This window comes from Triticum aestivum, chromosome 5B, assembly GCF_018294505.1.
Source record: "Triticum aestivum cultivar Chinese Spring chromosome 5B, IWGSC CS RefSeq v2.1, whole genome shotgun sequence".
Classification (NCBI taxonomy): Eukaryota; Viridiplantae; Streptophyta; class Magnoliopsida; order Poales; family Poaceae; genus Triticum; species Triticum aestivum.
In genome coordinates, this window is record NC_057807.1 from 394,388,498 (window position 1) to 394,411,724 (window position 23,227).

Sequence of the window (23,227 nt, forward strand, 5' to 3'; positions counted from 1 at the left end):
AGAACTTGCACTAGTGAAAGTATGAACCCTAGGCCTTATTTCCTATCATTGCAATACCGTTTACGCTCACTTTTATCATTAGTTACCTTGCTGTTTTTATTATTTCAGATTACAAAAACCTATATGTACCATCCATATTGCACTTGCATCACTATCTCTTCGCCGAACTAGTGCACCTATATAATTTACCATTGTATTGGGTGTGTTGGGGACACAAGAGACTCTTTGTTATTTGGTTGCAGGGTTGCTTGAGAGAGACCATCTTCATCCTACGCCTCCTACGGATTGATAAACCTTAGGTCATCCACTTGAGGGAAATTTGCTACTGTCCTACAAACCTGTGCACTTGCAGGCCCAACAACGTCTACAAAAAGAAGGTTGTGTACTAGACATCAGGCAACAGGGGCAAACCAGGCACCTGCGACCATAAATCGACTGTGGGAAAGGGGAGGCGGAGAAGTGGCCCATGGCCACGACCGACGCCTGTGCCGGCTCCAGCCCCCCCCCCCCCCCCCGGAAACCATGTTTCGCCCCCGCGCCGAAGGCCCAGATAGGCCCGGCCAAGCCCGAAACGGGCTCGTGAAGCCCCCGTCGCCGCGCTGCAGTACACGAGTCGCCGTCGCCGCCACCCCCCACACAAGTCACCCCACCATCCGCCGGAGACGTCACAGAGAAGCTCCGGGCAGGCTCGCGCCAGACTCAGATGGGGCCCAAAAGGGCCCAGATCTGGGCCGGGAGGGTATCGCCGCCAGCCACCGCGTCGCCCCGCCGCCAAGCAGCCACGCGACCACCACCTCGCTACCCGGCACTGCGCCACCCAAGGAGCCATGTCGCCGCCGGATCAGCTGCCGCCGAAGTGCACCGCCGCCAGCCGCCCGCCGCCCGAGCCGTGGCGCTGCACGGGGGGGAAGAACGGGGCCGCCGCCGCCAGCACTACACGAGCAAGGCCCAGTGGTCCAGGCTGGCGGCGTCAGGAGGGTGAAAAGGGGAGGGGAGGCGCTGGGAAGGGCGGGATGGGAGCCCCCGGTCGTCTCGCTCGGGGAGACGACGCGGGGGGCGAGAGACTCCATATTTATGTATACTTTACATGTGGAGTACATATTTTGCGTTCCATATATTAGTAAGTAACAGCTCCTGGAAAATAGCATCAGGTGGCACCTTACAAGACAAACAGCTCCTGGAAAATCAGTATGCAGGCTAATAATTTTCTGTTTATCAAAACCACAAGCATCTGAACCAGTTGCTCCTCACAACTACCATTATAATTTCCAATGTGGCAATGCACATCAAGCTATGTGTTCCAAAAGAGAGAAACTATAAACATATACAGAGTGCTAAATGAATGCTAAATTACAGTTATCAGTAATTACATGTTCACCACGTATGTCATTCCATGCTTATCTGTCTCCTGCGGATTGAGCTCCCATTCCGAGACAAAGAAGCTGCTCCATTATGCCCCCTCTCAGAATGCATGTATGCAAATGACAATGGTTCGGTGCCCTGAACTGAAAGTTCCCTACCTGGCGTTCCTTCTCCTTCTGGTGGGCTTCCTGTATCCATGTCTGCGAGGTGCTCGATAATGTGATTAGGTATGCTTAGTGGGCTCTCTGCTGCACCATCCACATTTTCTATTGCGGGCTCGTTTTTATCTGGAGTGTTAGATGAATTGTCGCCCTCGTGGAAGAGCTTAGAGAGAATGGCAGGCCATCTGCGCCATGAACTCTGACCGCCGTCACTGCTGAATTCATGTCGGTTGTTGTAAATGGTTATGACAGCGTGCATGATTAATGCCAGCACTGACGATGTTCCTGTGATGATGAACAACCCCTGAAAGCTGAGCAATGTAAGGCTGCTTGAAGTTTGGGAGTCATCTTTGTCAAGGCATGACGTAGCACCATACAATTCTTTCTGCATATTAACCATTCTGTCGTCTGATGCGAATTTCAGTATTCCCCTCGAAATATCAGGTGTGAGTGGAGAGCCTCGAGGGAATGCCTGCAGAGTTAGCACACAATGACGATCAGAAAAGGCTTCACTGGTGAATACATGCCAGGCATAATGCTGAGCCAGTTATTAAATTATCAATTTCCACCATCCCAAAATAAAGCAAGGCAGATATATTGGTCATTCACGCAAGCCCTTGGTAAGGTGATTGATCATAATGCTCGCTCTCAGAATGGCTAATGATCTTACTGAAATTAAACTCAATATACTTGATACAGATTAGTGTAATACAAACAGAAAGTTAAAGCAAACTAAATGAAGACCTTATTAAGTAGATTTATCATGCCATTCAACACTTCAAGAAGCAAGCAAGCAAGCATTCTATTTCCCAATTGAATACAAATAATGTAGCAACACTTTCCACAGAACATGATCCAGCATCATTTTTAGGTTCTTGACAATGAAAATATCTAATCTTAAGTTCGTCCTTCGTTAGCTTGTTCACATGTGACAAATCAGGAATTTTAAAGTACAATTCAAAGATTGGCTAAAACTATAATTTTAACCAACAGTTCACTCTAATAATGTTTCTTTTGGAGATAGTCTGATGGCCTATAAATATATACAAATTTGAGCTACTAGCATGATCCTACAGCAAAATAGCAGCGGAAATTGATTCAGCATCTAGGATTTAGAATGCAAGAAATGTGCTACTATACAAAAACAGGAAACTGGTACTCACATAACCAAATCCATCGAGCTTGTAGGTTGGTCCAACCATAGTGTAGTTGTGGCAATACTGTTTAAGGAACACCTTAAGGTATGGTATCTCATCAATAATGACTGCAACTCTTCCAGATGTTAGGGCTTCATTGTATTGCTCAGGAGAGTCGAAGGGAATCATCTTTGATTCATCAATTTTCAACCTTTTCAAAAGAACAGGCAAGAAAGAATCATTGAGGTAGCCGACATAGCTCCCGTTCCTGATAACTTCTTCTAAATTGATGACTGTTGGCTGAAGTTGTTCCACTGTGAGAATTGAGCTTAAACTTGCAGTATAACTCTGCTGCAATATCAGCACTACGAAAAGCCAAATAACTACTGCAATTCTTGATAAGTTGTTCAGTATCCTCTCCCTATGAGCAAACACGAGTGTTGAGAAGGAGAAGTAGAAGACCAATCCAATTTGACTGCCTGGGGGCCCTCTGAAATCTTCATTTGTTCTATGCTCAATACACCAGACTACAAAACCTGTGAAGACAAAGAAGGCCCCAGCTCCTAACCATAGGTCAGCTGTCAAAGGATCTAGGAATGTCCATGCAGTCTTCTGCCTCTGGTCCCGGACTGGAACCAGCATGCGCACCCCTGACTCTGTGTAAGGAAGAGTAAAATCCACATATAGAGAACGGTTGGCCAAGATTGTTATATCACCTACCACAACATCATATTCCTGCCAGCAACACATATAAAGTGAGTTGCGATACTTCCAATGACTTCAAAAGGCGATAATTCCCCTTTTAACCTTACAGGGCTTTACAAGAGTACAACATATGCAAAGTACTTTTTTTTGCGGGTTACATATGCAAAGTACTTAATTGCTAATTATACTAATAACTGGAAGACAACCCTCAACTTGGGCGTATTCATATTGATACACCACTAAAATAATGCAGATAAGACAAAATGCAAGCAATTAAGCATAATCACCTAGAAGAAGAGTAACAAAATCTAAAAAATTATCATGAATGGTAAATAGTACAAAAAATGTAATACAATCTGGAAAAGGAAAGGAACTGTACAATTTGTCAATGTAGACTATTTTTTTTCCTTGTTTGTGCACGGGTTAAACAAGCAACAATAAAGAAAACTTTCATGAACGAGTGCGGATATATGATTTTATACATTACCATACTAATGACCAATGGTCAATTAGATAATTACACTCTACTCTTTGTATACTTAAGTATTTGAGAAGAAAAACACTGAAATCCTAGTGCGGTTAGGCCATTCTGATCATCTCACGAATTTATTTCATTTTTGCCAGTTTTAGCTCCAAATATATCTCCTCTGGGGTAGGAGAGATCATAAAAAGGAGAAAAATGGAACAAAAAGAAGTCCATGCATACCTTACGATAAACACTGTAGACAAGATCGTCATAAGTTCCTTTACTATTTCCTTTCTTGTCTGCAAACGGCTTATAGTGACGGGGTACATCGTAGGATAATGCATTAATTACTGCCTCAAACACATCTATGCAGAACCCCTTGGGTTTACCATTTTCAAATTTTACAAATTCTTCAAACCCAGGTTTGACAGGTACGCCTATTTGGAGAGTTTTATTCATTGGCAATAGCCAACCTCTAGGCACATTTTCGTTATCTCCTGGCCATCTGATGGTGCCAAGATCGGCCTTCACATTTAGACTGCCAGAGATGCCAGATCCTGGAGTCCAATAACCGACTACTTTTCTCTTCTGACCGATAATGTTGATTATCGTGTAATTGACTGATAATAACTGCATGTCCGCAATACAGAAGTTCCCGCTCATGCCCATGAACGTGATGTCCAAGAGTGAGCCTCGCAATTTTTCAGCAGCCTTTGAAGTATCCATTCTGTCAAAGTCAGTGGACCCATTGTTTGTTACAGATGGCCCAAAGTCTGAATTCACATATCCAGCCTTCTCTGCTGCTAATGCTAATGCCCATATGGTATCATAAGCATAGAGACCATACACCACAGGCATACTTACTGCAATTCCAGGATTCTCCAATTGGTATTTCTTGCGCCATCTCTGACTAAGGTTTTGAAGTTCCACAGTATGTTGAACATGAGGTTTCACCCCAAGAACTCCTTGCATCACATCAAGTGCCGGCGAACCAACCACATCAAAGATATCTGTCAAGCCATATGCGGTAATCCAGACAAAGCCCCGGCCCATCATTCCTTCATCTTTAGCAAGCTTGAAAAAGTTACGGGCTAAAGTATGAGACATACGCACAACAAATACACTTGTCCAATTCTCTTTTAAGCCGGAGATAGCACTCTTTATATCATTCTCTGTGGCTGAAGGATGGATCTTGCACCTGTATGAAACATGAGTGTCGACTTGTCTGAGGGCATCAACAAGATCAGGAATGAACCTGGTATTGGAATCATCATCCTCAAAGACAGGGATGACTTCCCTCCAACTGTGTTTCTGAACAAGTGCGGCAATAGCTTCTGCTTGAGAGGAGTCGTTCCATGCCGTCCGGATGAAGTATGGAGTTTGCGCAGATCGCGACGGGCTATTTGCAGAGAATGAAATGATTGGAACCGATGATTTGTTACCAAGCTCAGCAAGAAATTTAGCTTGAGTTGACGTCTGCGGGCCAATTATCGCTTGCACGCGGACATTTTTCAGTAGATCAATACCTGCAATGATACTACTTTAAAACATATATTTTACAGCAGATTAAGGGTCACTATCAAACAAATGCAAGGAAAACGTGCATAGGTACAGTACATAGCAGCACCTAAGCTTTTGGGTGGCTCTATACCATTCACTAACATATGATTAAATTGGTGTAAAATCTGCAGTACAAAAGGTTCGGGGTACACGAGGTCGGTTTCACCCTAACAAAAATAACAGCTGACAACAGTATATTTTCCCTCGAATAATAAACAGATTATAAATAACAAATGTTGAGAATAGCTCTAGCTTTTCAACTCATATACTTCAGTTCCAAATCTGAGGACGGGGAGACTTCCGAAATTACTTGGCTCGACGAGCTGGGGGACGCGGAAGCAGGGGATACCTTCTATCTATACCTCGGGGGGCGGCGCGACGGTGTCGAAATAAGCAAGGAGCCGAGGGCGCGCCTAGCAGGGCAGCGCCGGCCGCCGGCGACATGGGAAGCGAAAAGAAGTTTTTTTTTGAGGGGTAAAAGCCTTTTATTACTCAAAGTCCACAGAAGGTGGGATACAAGTTTGGTCATGTGGCTGGCCAAGCCACACATGACGCCCAGGAAGTAACGACAAAGCGTATTTAGCTAACTTGTGGGCTTCAACATTCGCCTCACGACCTTCGAAAAAAAAATTACTAGTGGGTGGGACTCTGCTTCTGATTTCTCTGATTACAGCTCCATACTGTCCTTGGCTTCCCTTAACTAGATCTTCAACAACTTGCTTGCAATCGGATGCTACGATGTAGCTATGTTGGTTGAGATCTTCCGCCAAAGCCACGGCTTCACAACACGCTATTGCTTCCAAAGTTGCTGGATTCCAAACTCCTGCAATGACAAGCGCGGAACTGCCCATGTAGCGACCCTGGCTATCTCTGCATATAGCAATGGCTGAGCCTCCAAGCTGCCCCCGAGTGCCCGCATCTACGTGGATCTTTGCATGGTTTGCTGGGGGTGCTCTCGGTCGCACTGACCTTCTGTTACCAGTCGTGAGGCGACCTTGTTTCTTGGGTTTTCTCAGCACATCAAGATCTTGAATATACCTAGTTATAAAGGCCGATATCGCATGTGGGGTTTGAAATATTCCATCATGTATGGCTTTCCTCCTCGATGTCCAAACAGCCCACATCGTCACTGCCACCAGGGTGAATTGGTCGTGCGAGAGGGACTCCAACAGGTTGAAGAGCCAACTCTTGGCTCGGTTCTCATGTGTAGCAGCAATGGCACTGCCTAGCTCCTCGTCCACTAGCGCCCAAGTACATCTTGAAATGGTGCACTCGAGCAGGGAATGTCGCCAGGAGTCCGGAGCGCCACATAATTCACATGTGCTCGCCGTCGACATGTTCCGGTTCGCCCTCACGTCCTCGGTCGGGAGCGAGTGTTTCGAGAGTCGCCATAAAAACATTCGAACCTTCGAAGGCACCTCCGTCTTCCAAAGAGACTTCCAGGCGCTGGAGTCTGCATGCGAATGTGATGATCCCGAGGCACTGTTTAACCAAGCTTCTCTTCTCTGCATCGTTACCACTAGCATATTGATGCTGACCGTACCGAAAACTGGCCCGAACGCTCGTGAGCCCAACACCAGAAGTCGTGCATGGGTGTTGTGGGCAGCGGTATGCTAAGGATTAACTTAGCGTTAAACGCAAGGAATGTAGAATTGATCAATGTCCTGTTCCACGTTGCATTTGTGTAATCAATCAGTTCAGAAACTGTGACTGGAGGTGCAGCTACCAGGCATCCATATGGTCTCATCATCTCTGGGTGGGGGAGCCAGTTTTCTGTCCAAATATCTGTGCTCTCTCCATTGCCTATGTGCTTAATTAAATCCAGCTTCAAGATATCCCGTCCCTCCACTAGGGCTTTCCAGACCTGACTAGGATGACTCCCAAGTGAAGCTTCAAGTATGCTGGAGTTTGGGAAATAGATGCTTTTCAGTATACGCGCACTAAGGAAGGCGGGGTCCTGCAGCATACGCCAAGCTTGACGAGCTAGCATAGCAAGATTAAAAAGCTCGAAATCCTTGAAGCCAAGCCCTCCCATGCTTTTTGGTTGAGTCATAGCCTGCCAGGAGACCCAGTGTGGTTTGCGCTGACCGTTCTTACTTCCCCACCAAAACTTCCTGATCAACATGTTCAGATGCTCACAAAGGCCCCTTGGTAATTTGAAACACGACATTGAGAAAACAGGTATTGCTTGAGCCACAGCTTTGACCAACACCTCTTTGCCCGCAGAAGACATCGTCCTCTCAGTCCTCTCGACCCATCCTTGAATCTTGTTCCACAATCTGTCCTTCAAATATTTGAACGCGCCATTTTTCGAGGCTCCCACGTCTGTGGGCATCCCTAAATATTTCTCACTCAAAGTTTCATTAGGGACGTTCAAGATATTTTTGACATCATTGTGAACCAACTCGGGAACACCTTTGCTGAAGAAAATAGATGACTTGTCAAAATTTATCCGCTGACCTGTGGTAGTGCAATAAATATCCAGGACTTGGTTCACCTCGGTAGCCCCCACACCATTTGCCTTGAAGAACAACAGGCTGTCATCAGCGAATAATAGGTGGTTAACTAATGGCGCCGTAGGTGCCACTTGGATCCCACCTAAGTTGGATGACTCTCTTTTTGAATTTAACAGGCATGACAGGCCCTCTGCTGCTAACAAGAACAAGTATGGAGATATCGGGTCCCCTTGTCGGATACCACGTGAAGGACAGAACTCCTCAAGCTTCTTACCGTTGAAAAGGACAGAAAATTTCACTGAAGATACCATGCTCATAACAATATCCACCCACCTGGAAGTGAACCCCAATTTCAACATTATTGCCTGGAGGTAGGGCCATTCAACTCTGTCATAGGCCTTCATCATGTCTAGCTTGAGGGCACAGGACTGATGTTTTTTGGCTTTGTTCCTTTTCATAAAACGCAAGCACTCATAGGCCGCGATGATGTTATCTGTGATTAATCTGCCAGGGACAAAAACTGACTATTCTGGTGAGATAATATCTGGGAGTATTTGCTTGAGTCGATTGGATATTACCTTAGACGCAATCTTGTAGAGGACATTGCACAGACTAATAGGCCTAAACTGTTTGAGGAGTGTGGGTTTTTTTTACCTTGGGAATGAGTACCAAGATTGTCATTGATGCAAGCTGCCGACTCATTACCCTCTACTATTTTGAGCACCACTTTCATGACCTCTTCTCCACATACCTCCCAATGACGCTGAAAAAAGTGTGCTGGGTATCCATCCGGACAAGGAGCCTTAATTGGGAACATTTGAAACAAGGCGCACTTGACCTCCTCATGGGTATATGGAGCATTCAGGAGGGCATTCATATCAGATGTTACCTTGGTTGGGACGTGTCGCAGAACTTCCTCCATGTTATGCACCCCTTCTGACGTGTACAAATTTTTTTAGAACGCTGTTGTCATCTCCTCCATCGCAGCTGGCTCCTCAATCACTTGCCCCTGATCATCATGCAAAGATTTGATTTGATTTTTGCGTCGCCTTCTACTGGCCCGTAGATGGAAAAAGTAAGTATTTTTGTCACCATGAACTAGCCATTCCACACGCGCTCTCTGGCGCCAAAGCATTTCCTTGCGGTGAAAGAGCTCCAGCAGCCTGTCAACAATTTTCGTTTCTTCCCTGGTGGGGCCGGATCTTCCTGGAATGGCTCGCAGGAGCTGCAACTGTACTTTTAGCTGTGCTATTTGCTGTCGAACCGAGCCAAAGCTCTGCCGATCCCAAGCCGACAGATCACCAGCCAAGTCACCCAGCTTTTCATGTAATGATTGCACGCTCCCACCATCCTGCATGCTCCACCTGCCCGCTACAGTAGTAAAGAGGGATTCCTCCCTCTCCCACATGGTCTCATATTTAAACGTTTTGGGACCCACCCTGCATGCATGCACATCACGTAGCATGAGAAGGATCGGGCTGTGGTCGGATCCCGCTACCGTTTTGTGCTGAAGTGTAGACGCTGGCAATGCTGACAGCCATTCTGGATTAGCCAAACATCTATCCAGCCGAACGCGAGTATAGGTGCCATTCGTAACCTTTTTCTCGAAAGTCCAGGTTGTGCCCGTGTACCCTAAATCAGACAACCCACAAGTGTCGACCGCCTCACAGAAACCATCAATCTGAGCTTGGCTCCGACTTCCAACGCCATCATGTTCGCTCAGGTTCAAAACTTCATTGAAATCGCCAATAACAGCCCATGGCCTGTTTCTGTGTCTCCGCTATGTTTTTTAGAGTATTCCACGTGTTTTGCCTGTTTGGTACTTGCGCATCGCCATAGACAAAAATGATTCTGACCTGCATGTCCACCATATTGTCAACTAGAGCATCAATGTGGTACCTCGAGTAACCAATTATTTCCACTTTTATTTCATCATTCCAAAAAATACAAAGACCACCACTTCGTCCAGAACTACTCAACTACTCACTGCGTAACTTCTATTAAAACCTAAACCTTCCGCTAGCTGTTCAACCCTCGAGCCTTCTAATTGTGTTTCAAGAATACAGAGGATTGAGGGGGCAAACTGCCTCGCTAGAGTGCGAAGCTCACGAACTGTCGCGGCTTTGCCAATTCCGCGATAGTTCCAGCACAATAGACTCATTGCGCCTGGCGAACCCCTTCTTGAGGGTTCGCCAAACGCGCATCAGGGGTCTTGCTAGTAGTTGCACTCTTCGCAGTGTTTGTTTCAGCTGTGGAAGGGCTTGGCTTGTTTCTCTTTGTCTCCTGCTTGGACGTGGGGCTCGGAGGGATCGCCGGAGGTGGCATAAGCAGGTTTTTGTTAATCTGGATGGGGTGTTGTGGTTGTGCGGTTGCTGGATCCATTAGAGCAGTTCTTTTTCTGTTTCTATCCAGGTCTTCCATCGCGACATCACTGCTTGACAGGCCCGGATCCACGTACTGCTGGCTATCAGCTGCACCTCTAGCTGCAGCTCTCCCTCCTCCTCGCCATGTACGGCCGCGACCGCGGCCACCTCTAGGGCTTTCATCCCCTCCCGGACCTCTACCAGGGCCTTGGAACCAACCTGCTTTGATGTCCTTGAAGACTAGTGCTTTCGGTGGGTGAACTCCATCGCCGCACTCCTTATACAAGTGCCCCAAGTAACCACATACAGCGCACCAGTCTGGCAACCTCTCGTACTTGATTCTGAAGATAACACGTTCCATCCCCTCCTTCACCACCAATGAGACTGCATTTTTTAGAGGCTTCGTCACATCTATTCTTACCCGAACCCTTGCAAAATTGCCCTCAAAGTCCTGTGACCTTGGTTCAGCAAATATGAACTCTCCCACCGTTGACGACAGGGCCTTGATCTTGGAAAAGTAACCATCAGGTAGATCATGTATTTGCATCTAGATATCGATCTTTTTGAGTTCAATGGTCGACGGCTTGGTGAATCCGTCGTAGGGCGCCAGGACCACCGCCTTCCCCTTGAAGTACCACGGTCCCTCCTCCATTACCCTCTCCCAGTCGCCGAGGCACGAGAATTGGAGGGTATAGAGGTTGTCTTCCAGCGGCCTGATCTTAACTTCCTGCGCCAGATCCCACGCCACCCTCATGCCCTTGTAAAACCAGTATTGGCTATAAAATTTTTCGGTGTGAACCCTAGCTATAGCCATCCAGCGAGTCGCCTCTTGCTGCAGCTCACCGTCCTCCACCACCACATCTTGCAGATCATCTTCCCTTAGACCAAGTTCCTCCATCAGCGATTCAAGTTCAGAGGATGAACCCGACGCCGATGCTTTCGCAGCCATGATTCTCTCGCTCGGGGTGTGGTTCCGCGAGCGGTACGGACCCTATCTCCGCCCCCTCTGCGCGGCCACCACGTCCAGAAGAAGCAGCAGGCCACCGTCGGGGAGAAGCGGCAGGGGACGACGATCTCTACGGTGAAGGCAGCGCCGTCGCCCGAGAGGAGGAAACCCTAACGAGAAGTGAAAAGAAGTAGAAAGGGGCGACGGCGCCTCCCCTGCCGGATGCCATGGACTCACGCGGAAGGTTGGTCTTAAGTTAATCAAGGCCCATGATCGGCCCACCCAAAAGATAAGCCCGTGTGTTTTCAGAAGATCATTAGGCCCATGTACCCGTCTTCGTAGCGAGTATTGCCTACTGCTCAGTTTGAACGGGGAGGCTGTGCAGCGGGTACGTACCTGCGGACGCGGCCTCGACGGCGTCGACTCCGGTGTCCCGGAGGTGAAGCTTCAGCCTGGTGCGGTGGGCGGCGTGTCTAGCGTCGGCGTAGAAGTCCTCGAGAGCCAGCTCGATGCACGTCCAGCTGATGTTCCCCACCCATGTCGACCTGTCCAAGATCACACCCACGTCCACCACCTGCTGCCGCCGCCGAGGAACCACGCCACCCCGCCGCGCCGCGACACCGGAAGCCGCGCCGAATAGAAGCGCTAGAGCGAGGAGGAGGGCGTGGCGGCGGAGGACCGCCATGGCGACCCGAGGAAGCGCCACGGCTCTCATACTTTTTGATGAACGCCGCGATGGGTTTGTGATTGTGGCTGCCTTTACATGCATGCACGCGCCAGCCAATTCCTTTCACTGACCATTTACGCAGTGTTCTCTCCCCAAGCTCACACTCAGGCTGGTCACAGTGGGGAGGAACTTAGGAGTAACATCACACACTCCAATACAACTTTGCTTATGTGGCACATATTTAGTGAAGAGAGAGGTGCTTGTGGTAACTAGCTAAGTTACCGGAACATCACACACTCCAAGAAACAATTAGTCTATAACCTAATAAATACATCGTTGCATGACACTACATAGATGTTCCTACCCACTATGGTGGTAGTAACATAGTCTAGGGAAGTGTGAAATTACTAGCTTATGTTCTTGCCCATTGTGACCCGCCTCAGCTGACCGTCTGATCGGTGCACGCGTGGCTCCTTCTGTGGCGGGTAATTATTTACTTATTTAATTTCTCTGCGAGGAAACATAATGAAAAACCCAAGAGTTCAAGATATTATTAGATGTTACTCGAAAATTCATGGCATTTCCAGGACGAGGGAGCAGCGTGTGGACGGTGTGGGTTCAAACTTCAAAGTTATTGGTCTAGGTCTCCCTCCTCAAGGAACTCCGGAAGCTTGCCAAGTTGCCGTGTTTGGCCGTTGAAAAGTTGCCAAATTATTGCCGTGTATGGCCATGGAGAAGTCAGCTTGCATACAGTAGGCGTGCGTACTGATCCTACTCCTGCAGCTGGAGTTTTCTGCAGCAGGCAGCAGCGATCTGCTAAATGGGGACTCAAGATCTTGTACGCGCTAAATCAAAGTCAGCTGGTAAAGCCAAAACAAGCTCGATCGAGAATCTTTCTGAATGAAAGAAACAAGCAAATAGAGGATTTCAGAGTGTGGAGGGAAGGAGACGAAGCAGCTGTCACTTGGGGGTGTGTGTGGACACACCGGTCAAAAATCACGATCCAGCCATCCCCTTCAAACCTGTCCTATAGACCAGCACGACGGCACCTCTCATGTTCAACCCATATTCGGGGTGGATATGGGAAGTCCAGACACGCTCAAGCGCGTTGGCCACATCGGACCTAATAGATCAAACCCTATTTATAAAAGTTTAAGAAATTTTGCCAAATGGATAAAAAAAATACAAGCATAATTCAAATTCACAAGCATGGTGACATGGCTTATGAGTTGGCACCGACTAGAATGTTTTTTTTTTCTGAAAAACTTCCAATCTATTCATCTTTAATCATGACAGTACAACGAACAATAGAAGTAATAATATCTAGATTCTTAGGCCACCTAGCGACGACTAGGAGCACTGAAGCGAGCCAAAAGAAAGCCGACGTCATCGCCCCTCCCTCGCCGGAGCCGAACACAACTTGTTGTAGTAGACAATCGGGAAGTCATCATGCTAGGCATCAAAGGACCAAGGCATCAGAACAACAACCGCCGCCGATGAATAGAAGCTTAGATAGGAAGGATCGAACCTGAAGACACATGGACAAAGACGAACAAAGACCGGACTGGAACAGATCCACCAAAGGCAACTGCCGATCGAATCCCGCGAGATCCTCCGGAGACACACCTCCACACGCTCTCCGACGATGCTAGACGCACCACCGGGGCGGGGGCTTAGCGGGGAGAACCTTATTCCATCTTCATAAAGCTGTCGTTGTCTCGTCTTTCTGAGCAGGACACAAACCTAACAAAACTTGAAGAAACACCTAAAAACGGAGCCCTCCCTCCGGCAAGGGCCGGGATCCACGGCGCACCCATGGCTCTAAGGCCATAGAATATGTGGAAGATCGGCGCCGCCGCCGACGGGAGGCAGAAACCCTAGCCGCCTTTTCTTGGAGGAGAGACGAAGGGAGGAGAGACGAAGGGAGGAGAGACAAAAAAGTTGCCGTCTGGGATGTTAACCGGTCGAAACTGGTGAAAAATAGTGAAAAACCACATGACTATTGTTTTTGTCTAGTTTTCAAAGTGGATGGTTGTGAATTAGACATTTTTGTCGTCTGTATAGGGTTGTGTTTTAGACTTTGGTGACAATTTGAGATTGTAATAGGGTATGGTTAAGTCTCAGTCGACTAAGGTTTAATCAAGTCTCAGTCAAGTGACATAACATGCAAAAGAGAAAAGAAAATTTTGCACATATCTTAATGCAAGATCCCATGAATATAGCACCGACTGAGACTTCTGACTCAGACTTAGCAAGACTGATTGTAATACGGTCTTCTTTTTTTTGGTGTCCGACTTTTACAATTTACAGTTGCTTGTCTACAATGTACAGTAATTCTCCATTGCTCACTAGTCACTACAATCAATCTAGCTATTCATCGTCATCGTCATCGCTGCAAGAGAATCAAGTCGGAGTCTCGGAGAGCCGTAGTTGATCACCCAAGGTTTAAGGGCCTCTGCCATTCTCTCCAGAGCCGTCGGGATTCAGAGCCGCCTCATCCCTCTCCTGTCGACCGGCGGCTAGCTCGATCTCACCGGTTGCCGGGCTTGCCGTCCCCGACCACTCGCTCGTGTAGGGCGCGCTGAGCGGGCTGCCAAGCTCGCTGTGCGCAATAGGAGGGGAGGCAACCGTGTTGTTCCGGACAGACACGGCGCCGCCGTCGTCCTTGACCCTGAAGGTGTGCGACGAGGGGTCCTTGTCGTCGAAGAGCTTGAACAAACTCGAGAGCCAGTCCTTCCAGGACAAGTGCGGCGGGAGCTCCCGTCGGTTGGCCGCGACAAAGGTGGCGAGGTGGACGACGCAGCAGAGGAGTGAGGTGGCGCCGGTGATGAGGAACAGGCCCCAGAAGCTGCTGAAGCTGAGGCTGTTGGATGTGAACGGCCCGCCGTCCTGTGTAGCACCATCATCGTTGGGGTCGCCGAACCACTTGCGCTCGATCATGTTCATCTCATCGCTTTCGGTGAGCTTCAGGATGGCCTGCGACAGGTCCGTCACGTACGGCGACCCCTTGGGGAAGGCGAACCCGAACCCGCCGGTCCTGTTGAGCGGCCCCGTCATGGTGAAGTTGTCGCGGTAGGTCTTGAGGAAGATCCTGAGGTAGGGCGTCTCGTTCACGACGGCGCCAATGCTGCCGTTGAGCAGGCATTCGTGGATGGTCTGCGAGTTCGGGTACCGCACGAGCCTTCCCTGCGGGAACCCCGACGCCGTCATGGCCCTGAGCACGAAGGAGTTGTTCATGACCCCGACCATCTCCGTGCCCCGCTGCAGCTCGCCGTAATCGGCCACGGCCGGCTCCAGCTGCGGCACCGTGAGCATGGACGTGAGGCTCGCCGTGTAGCTGGACTGCAGGATGAGCACGACGAAGACCCACACGAGCACCACGAACCTGGAGAGGTTGCTCTTGAGCGTCTCCCTGTGGGCGAAGACGAGGGTGGAGAAGCCGAAGTAGAGGAGCGTGCCGACCTGGTAGGAGGCCGGCCCGCGGAACTCGCGGTTGGCGCGGTGCTCGATGGCCCAGACCACGAAGCCGGTGAAGAGGAAGAAGGCGGCGCTAACGAACCAGAGGTCGTAGCGGAGCGGCTTAAGGAAGACCCACGTCCGCTTGTTGCTCCGCTGGTCGCGCACCCGCACCAACATGGCAATGGCCGTCCCCGCGTAAGGCAGCGTGAAGTCCACGTAGTTCGACCGGTTCGCCGTCATGGTGATGTCTGCCACCGCCGCGTCGAACGTCTGCAGAAAATGGAGGAACGACAAGGCCGATTAATTTATCCAATTTTTTCTCAACGGAAAGAAATCCTTCGGTATGTAATGTGAAAACTGATAGGTTTATACATAATCTGCAGGGCCTCTTCTTCAACAAATATCGCTTTGATAACTGATAACAATATAGTATGCAATTCATATTAAAATATCCAGCATCTAAGTCATTTGTTTCAGTTTGTCTAATTCACATCTAGATATTTTTTTAAGGATGTCAGATCTAAGCTCTCATAAATATATAATGCAACAATAAGAAACAAAGAAAAAACTTGAATAAAAAAATAGACTACAACCAGATGTGACATAGCTATGTCAAATCTAGATGTGTCCTAGACAGATCCTGTTTGTTTAATCTAAAAACAGCGACCGATATGACCAATACGACCGGCAATGCAGCCAATATGAGTTATCCATGCATCTTGAGAACTGGGCAGCAGCCCAGCCCAATGGCAAGGACGCAAGGTGATAGTGGCCCATCCTTGCAGACTGTTGTTCGACTCACGTCGGCAGCGAATTTACGCGATCTCATTCGGTTCGGTGAGCTTCTTCTATATTGCTAGATCTCATTTTCTTAATTTTAGTTATCCAACGCATCTTCGGCATGGTCGCCCATCGTTTTCGTAGACGGTAGCGGTCTTTGGCGTGTCACCTCCTCCAAATCCAAACAAAAACAAAGGGAAAAGAATGCATACATGTTTAACACACGCACGACTTTTTCTACGCTAAAATGGTACCCAGACCAGCCAAGCAGGGTCCTATATAGTCCTAGTGACCTAGTAGGATGACAAGGATCTCCACTGCTACTATACAAAACTGCGACCAGTTGTTGCTAATTTAAGCAGTATAATCATCATCACAGTTGCTTGATCGCTTACCGCCAGACGAGATCACCCGAGCACGATTCGGTTCCCAAAACAAGCAGCCACGGCCACCCACTACGCTACACGACAAGCTCGTGGGGACACGACTACAGATTCCAGTAAGCGCGCTGCGTGCAGTGCAGATCCCAATCTTCTCAGACGACGTGGAACGTTCAAAGTTCAGTGTGTGGGGCGTGATGTCGTCAATCGTGACATACTGGGCTCACGTTGGCAGGGCACACATCATGCCTTGCTAGGTTCCAAATAACAGAGGTAGTACTACAAAATGAGCAATGTTACACCCACGACGTATATGGTTTTTACGTAAAAAAGGACGTGGAAACAAGGGATTGGTTCGTAGGTTTAAGTAGCTTTTACATAGATGTAGGATGTGCTAGCTACCTAATCTAAATTTTCTCCACCTAATCTAAATTTCCTCCGCCTCGTAAATCACAAAGCCGTCATCAGACGACTTAAAACTATCCAAATTGAAAAGTTTAAACTATTGCTGATATTTTTTTTTCTAGGGGCCTTGTAATCCCAATGAGAGAGAGTAGCTTTTTATCATTCTCTATTAAAAAAAAGAGAGAGAGCACCCTTTAGCAAAAACTTGCATACCAAATATTCACTTGTATCAAAATATAAGATCTTTTTTGATACTCCATTTATATCAACAAACATCATATATTTTGATATAGAGGGAGTACGAGTTAACAAGGGTGAAAGGTTGTTTAGGTTTCATGCACTAGATCATGAGCCACTGTTAATATATGCTCTAGCATGCATTAGTTTTCCTAATACGTGTTGCAATGTTAAAAATCCATCATTATAGACCTTTGCTTTTGCAATATTCCCGTTTTACATACAAAAAGCATATATACAAACAATATAGTACTTGCTCCAATTCATATTACTTGTTGCTACTTCAGTACAACTTTAATACAAGTAGTACTATGGATTGGAGGGGGTACAATAAATTGACACATTATTTTTCAAGAAAGTCACTGTGAGTTATATAATGAATACTTTTTTGCCGCATAGGTATCTAATAAATACTACTCTCTTCGGTCCATAATAAGTGTCATAATTTTAAATTAAGGTTAAACTAATCTTAATTCAAAACTACGTCCCTTATTTTGAATCAGAGGGAGTAGTAAGATAGAAAATAATAAAATATATAATCAATCCATATGCGTAAGAGGATCCACAGTCTATTACTTCTTTGGCTTATACTCCCTCAGTTTCAAAATATAAGGTATATCCGTTTTTTAAAAGTCAAACATGTGCATGTTTGTTCAAGTTTTTTTAAAAAAAATATCAATATCTACAATATCAATTTTGTATCATTAGATCCATCAAGAAAAATATTTTTGTAGTTTATTATTTTGTATTGTAAATATTGATATTTTATTTTATAATCTTGATCAAACATACACAAGTTTAACTTACACAAAATCAATAAATCTTATATTCTGAAATGGAGGGAGTATATACATTGACCCGTCTTCGGTCCATGGATGTTAACCAACAACTTGATAACACTGACGTTTTCAAAGGGAAAAAGAAACCTTGACAATAATGGTATACTGGCATTCAATGGTCAGCTGGCCTATCTCCACAAAAACAAAACGGTCAACTGGCTTAATGGCTAGGAATGTTATTCAACTCAAAATATTCGCCAAAGAAATTTTAACAAGGTATGCCCAAAATCTCTCGTCCCAATCACACATGTACTGTATGGTGTTGTGCGACTAGTCTATGCCGGGCCACACACATATTTTTCTCTCACAAAACAATACTCTTGTCACCAAGTTGACCCTCGCTAATGTCTTGACCCTTATTAGTACTAGTATATATCTGTGCATGATATACGTTTGTTTGATCCAGCATAGAGTACTGATGCTAGTTTTATTTTATGTAACGTGTAACTTTTATATCATCACGTCAGGGTAGAAAATGGTGGTTAATTGAAGTGATATCTTTGGGATCATGGTGCATGACTTAACAAACATGCAATGATAAGTAACAGCATCATGAAAGCAGGTTAGATTAAGGACTGCTACTTACCCCATTGCCAACCGCCTGGACAAGGTCGTCGTAGGGCATGGACGCCGCCTTCACGTACTCGAACGGCAGGGCGTAGGGCAGCAGCCGCACCGCCGCCTCGAACACCTCGATCACGAACCCGCTGGCCGTCGTCTGGTTCGTCGCCGGATCCACCTCCAGCCGCACGATCGGCTTGTAGCTGTCCGACACGTTCCCCGGCACCGCCACCCGCAGCTTCCGCCCGCTCGTCGGCTGCACCCACCCCGTTGGCCGGACCGTCGAATCTCCCGGCCAGATCACCGGCCGGAGCTCGCCGCTCGACTCGTTGGAACCGCTGTCCACCTGCCGGCTCAGCCCGTGCCGAGGCGTCCAGAACCCGATGATCCTCTCTCTTCCGTTGTCCATGATGTTCACCACCTGGAAGGCCGGCACGGCGAGCTCGCCGTTGACGAGCTCGAACTTGCCTCCGAGGCCGTCGAATTTCGTGCTGTTGATAGCTCGGAGGAAGTTGAGGCCTGATCTTGACTTGCCGAGCCCGGCGATGTCGGTCGGGCCGCCCTTGCCGCCTACGAGCCCCGGTGGCGACGATAAGTCGCCGGAGCTGAGTCGCCCTGCTGCGGACGCGACGGCCCACGCGGCGTCGTACGCCCACAGAGCGTAGCAGCCCATCACGGCTTGCGCCGGCTCGGCGTCCCGGTGGTCGCGCATGTACCGGTGCGCCCATCGTTTCTTGACGTCGCGCAGCCGCGTCGTGTGTGGCACGTAGGGCGTCAGCCCGATGACGCCCTGCGGCGGGTCGACCGAGCCGAGGAGGCCCGTGAGCCCGTCGGTGATGACCCACACGTAGCCCTCGGCCATCATGCCGGTTTCCACGGCGGCGGCGAACACTTTCTTCGCGAGCTCGGGGCGCGTGTGCAGCACAAAGACGCGCGTCTGCTCGGACTCCATGCGTAGCAGCGCCGCGGCGATGGCGTCGTGCAACGCCGCGGCCGGGAGCGCGCAGCGGTAGGGGACCTCGGCGCGCTCGGCGGTGAGGGCGTCGACGAGGAAGGGCACGAAGGCGGCGCCGTAGTCGTCGTCCTGGTAGATGGGCACGACGCGGCGCCACCCGAAGTGCGTGGCGAGCGCGGCGATGGCGTCGGCCTGCGACGCGTCGCTCAGCGCGGCACGGGCGAAGAACCTCGCCGTGCCAGGCGACACCGACGGGCTCGTGGCCGAGAAGGACACGACGGGGACCTCCGCCTGCGTGGCGAGGTCGGCGACGAAGGCCGACTCGACGGACGACTGCGGGCCGAGGATGGCACGCGCTCCCTGGACCGTCATCAGCTGCAACGCTGCACGCACGCAGCAAGGCAAGAACACGCGGCGTCAAAACAACGACCGTGGAGACGCGCTGGTGCGCGCGTGGAGAGGGATCAGAACAGAAGCGCTGTCAGTCCATACCGGCGGACGCAGCGGCGACGACGTCTCCGCCGGAGTCATGCGGCACGATCCGAACCCGGACGGAGGAGTTGGGGTAGGCGGCGTAGAAGTCCTCCAGGGCCATGGGGATTGTGGTCGTGGCGATCTTGCCGACTGGCGAGCCGGCGTCGACGATGAACCCCACCTTGACCTCCGTCGGCGTGGTCGGCTGCGCCTGCGCCGTCAACAGGATCGAGGCGGCGAAGCATGCCAGGAGGAAGCGAGCATGGGCGTGCCCAGCCATGGGAGAGAGACCAGGAGAGTCAACTGCTTCGTCGAGGGAGAAGTTTGTTTGCAGTCCGCGAAGACGGACGCCCTGCGCTGCGTGGCAGCTTTGTATAGTCACCACACCACATGTGTAGAGAGCTCTTGTTTGTTTTTGGTTGGAATGGATACTGATTTGCGCGCGTGCAAGTTGGGCAATTGGGTGGAACAGAAACTTGGAAGTCGTCGTCAACACGCTAATAGGGCCGGAGAGAAGGGTCAAAGATGCTGCTAATAGGGCTGGGATGGGCTTCACAACGCGAGTGCGAAGTTCTGGTGCTCGGGCACCTTGGTGCCTTTTTTTTTTGACAAAATCGAAAAACATATTTAAAATTTTGGAATAATTCAAATATAATTCTGTAGAAACTTGTATGTATTCACTAAGAATCCATAAAATTTTGTTTTGAAAAAATGTAATGCAAGCTTTACGAAAAGACCAAAATTCCAGCCCAAGAACAAGAAAAAGAAGCCCATTTGAAAATACATATTTTTCTTTATTTTGTACGCCACGTGTGATAATAAAAATGATATGAAAAATTTGCAGATACATAATATACATGTGTATGTGTTTCCAAAACAATCAGATTTGTTTTGCGTTCTAGCAAAATGCTTTAAACGGGGTGGCCCATGCACCATTGCTAATTTTCGTTCACAATGCGCGGTCCATGAGCTCATCATTGGTGATTTTCCTGGGCTCGTCTTTATGTATTCTCTGTTGAAAATTCTTGAAAATAAATATATTCCATTTGACACTCTTTGTGACAAATTGTCGTAGAAACAGACGCGGAGACTGTTTCCTTTCCTGGAAAAACCAGAACTTTATTCATCTAAAACATTCGCCAGGTTGTCAGCCACCAGGCAACTAGGGGTCTCACTGATCCAGCTTTCGGTCACAGATATGCGTCGGACCATTAGTCGATTTTATTACATGTTAAACTGGAGATGATACCCAATGCGCTGCGGCGGGAATTAGAAATAGCTATTTCAATGCGAATTGGAAGTATTAAACTTTAGTATTTGAATTAGCAATATGAGAATTGAAACTAAGTACATATAAGTTATTAAATTTAATTATTGCATAGTTGTAAATTTTTTTATTGAATATGACTAGCATGCAAGGTGCATATTAAGGTGGGTCTTTTTTTATGCATAGTCTCATGATGAGTTGGCATAGTTGTATGTTGAGAGAATTTAACTGGGCATGCATGATAGCACGATGAGTTGGCATAATTGCATGTTAAGATAATTAAGTTAATGTGGATCAACTATTTAGATATATACAACTTTCTTTCCGGTTTGTATGACTCAATTTGTAAATCTCTCTAACCAAGGTAAATGATGAGTGGTGGAATAAATTTCATACTTTGCAAAAGTACTTAATTACTACACTCATTTTTCTCAAAAGATGTGTCGATTGATGCATTAACTACAATGCATGCATGACCATTAAATGACCAATAATTTGGCATGCTTCGTTTTTTTTCTTGATCCTAGCATGCAGTGATTTAATGCATCTTGAAATCTGAACATGTAATGATGCGTAGTAGAATTGAGACTTATAAAATGAAAAAACATTTTTTTCAGATGAGTCATATAAACCGAAAAAGGAGGGGGTAGGATGTAGGATAACGAAAGAATTAACTACTAGCTAGCTCTCCAACTTCTATAGAGATGGGCCTCACATCTGAACGAGAATCGTGGCACACCCCATAAGGTAGCACACGTACCCCATAAGAGCAACTCCAATGGGGCGACCCAAACGGACAGCGATTTTGTTTGTTTTTTGTCCGCTTGGGTCGGCCGCCCGCCTGGCGTCTTTAGATATGGATCGGCAGCCGACCTATTTTGCATTAATGAATTTGTATAGTTTGAATCAAATAACATAGTTTGAACCGAATAAAAAATAGCATAGTTTTACAAGCCGAATAAAAATAAAAATGTCTGACATAGTTCTGACATAGTTTTGCAAACGAATAAAAAAAGATACATCTATTGATTGCCAACATGAGCCCACATATGATCAACCAAATCATTTTGCAGGTGCACATGAGTTTTCCAATCACGCATGTCATGATGAAATTGGTTGAACAGTTCAAACATTCTCACATTGAAAATGAAACCCTTGATCGTTCAGACGTTCCGGGCGCTCTCTCGGTTGAAAAGATGCCTACTCATACGGAAACGGCGGCGGAATTTTTCATGTTTGAACGACGGGTTTGTTGTATCAAAGTAGTCCTCCCAAAGAAGGAAATGGCCACTCTCTCGGTTGCGATTCAACGCCGGAAGGTGGCCCGGAATGGAGCCACAAAACAATGGCCGCTGGCTGTTGAGGTGGTGTTGGACCAACACGGCAACCAATATCTCTTCCTCCTCATCGGACGACGAATCGTTAGAGTCGCAAAGGAAATTGTGAAAAAAGAACTCGTTGGCGGAGTTCATTTTGTACCTTGGCAAACTGTCGAACAGCTTGCGGGTGTCGATGAAGGAGACAGACAGCGAAGGGAGTCGCGGCGCGCACGTACCAGCTAGCTGCCCTGCCGGCGTCCAACGAGTGGGCCGGTGAGGATCTGGCGGGGCGGCTTCTTGATCGGGGGCGGCTGTGTGGTGGGGGGAGGGGGGGGGGCGGGGGTGGGAAGCAGTCGGCTCCCCGGCTGCAAGATGGTGGTGGCGGGCGACGTGGGGGTGGGCGACATTGCTGGGCGGATGTGGAGTCGCCGACAGTTGGCAGAGTCGCCTACAAAAATGGGCGGCGGAGACGACGACGAAGGAGGCGGGCGAGGGTCGTTGTTGGATGGGGGAGGCCAATGTGCCACCGACCAGCGGGCCCGGGGGAGGAGAAGGCGAGCGTGCGCGCGTCCGTGATGTGTCCGCGTCGACGCAAATCCGGCTCAAAAATGGGCCAGGAATGGGTCGTCCGTGGACGAAAAGCGGACGCGTGTACGATTAGGTCGGCGCGTTGGGCCACCTTTTGTGTCTGCGCCGACCCAAACGGACGGCTGTGGACGAAATGGGTCG

General features: G+C 48.2%; 2 protein-coding genes across 2 annotated transcripts; both read right to left on the bottom strand.

The window, feature by feature from the left end:
- Positions 1-1,386: 1,386 nt before the first annotated feature.
- Positions 1,387-11,851, bottom strand: LOC123116206 (glutamate receptor 2.9-like). Its single transcript, XM_044537200.1, has 4 exons — positions 11,552-11,851; positions 4,071-5,356; positions 2,687-3,394; positions 1,387-1,995 (listed from the first exon to the last, which is right to left on the bottom strand). The coding sequence occupies exons 1-4, from the start codon at positions 11,838-11,840 to the stop codon at positions 1,387-1,389; spliced, it is 2,892 nt and encodes a 963-aa protein (XP_044393135.1). The 5' UTR covers positions 11,841-11,851.
- Positions 11,852-14,047: 2,196 nt separating this feature from the next.
- On the bottom strand, positions 14,048-20,298 carry LOC123112038 (glutamate receptor 2.8). Its single transcript, XM_044532942.1, has 3 exons — positions 19,931-20,298; positions 18,509-19,821; positions 14,048-15,551 (listed from the first exon to the last, which is right to left on the bottom strand). Exons 1-3 carry the CDS (start codon positions 20,190-20,192, stop codon positions 14,268-14,270), a joined length of 2,859 nt encoding a protein of 952 aa, XP_044388877.1. The 5' UTR covers positions 20,193-20,298; the 3' UTR covers positions 14,048-14,267.
- Positions 20,299-23,227: the final 2,929 nt, after the last annotated feature.

Coding starts and splice junctions, on each gene's coding strand:
- LOC123116206 (XM_044537200.1), bottom strand. CDS start 11,840: ATGGCGGTCCTCCGCCGCCACGCCCTCCTCCTCGCTCTAGCGCTTCTA. Junction 5,357..11,551: donor CGTCGAGGCCGCGTCCGCAG/GTACGTACCCGC, acceptor GTATCATTGCAG/GTATTGATCTACTGAAAAAT. Junction 1,996..2,686: donor AGCTCGATGGATTTGGTTAT/GTGAGTACCAGT, acceptor CTAACTCTGCAG/GCATTCCCTCGAGGCTCTCC.
- LOC123112038 (XM_044532942.1), bottom strand. CDS start 20,192: ATGGCTGGGCACGCCCATGCTCGCTTCCTCCTGGCATGCTTCGCCGCC. Junction 19,822..19,930: donor CGTCGCCGCTGCGTCCGCCG/GTATGGACTGAC, acceptor GCGTGCGTGCAG/CGTTGCAGCTGATGACGGTC. Junction 15,552..18,508: donor TCCAGGCGGTTGGCAATGGG/GTAAGTAGCAGT, acceptor CATTTTCTGCAG/ACGTTCGACGCGGCGGTGGC.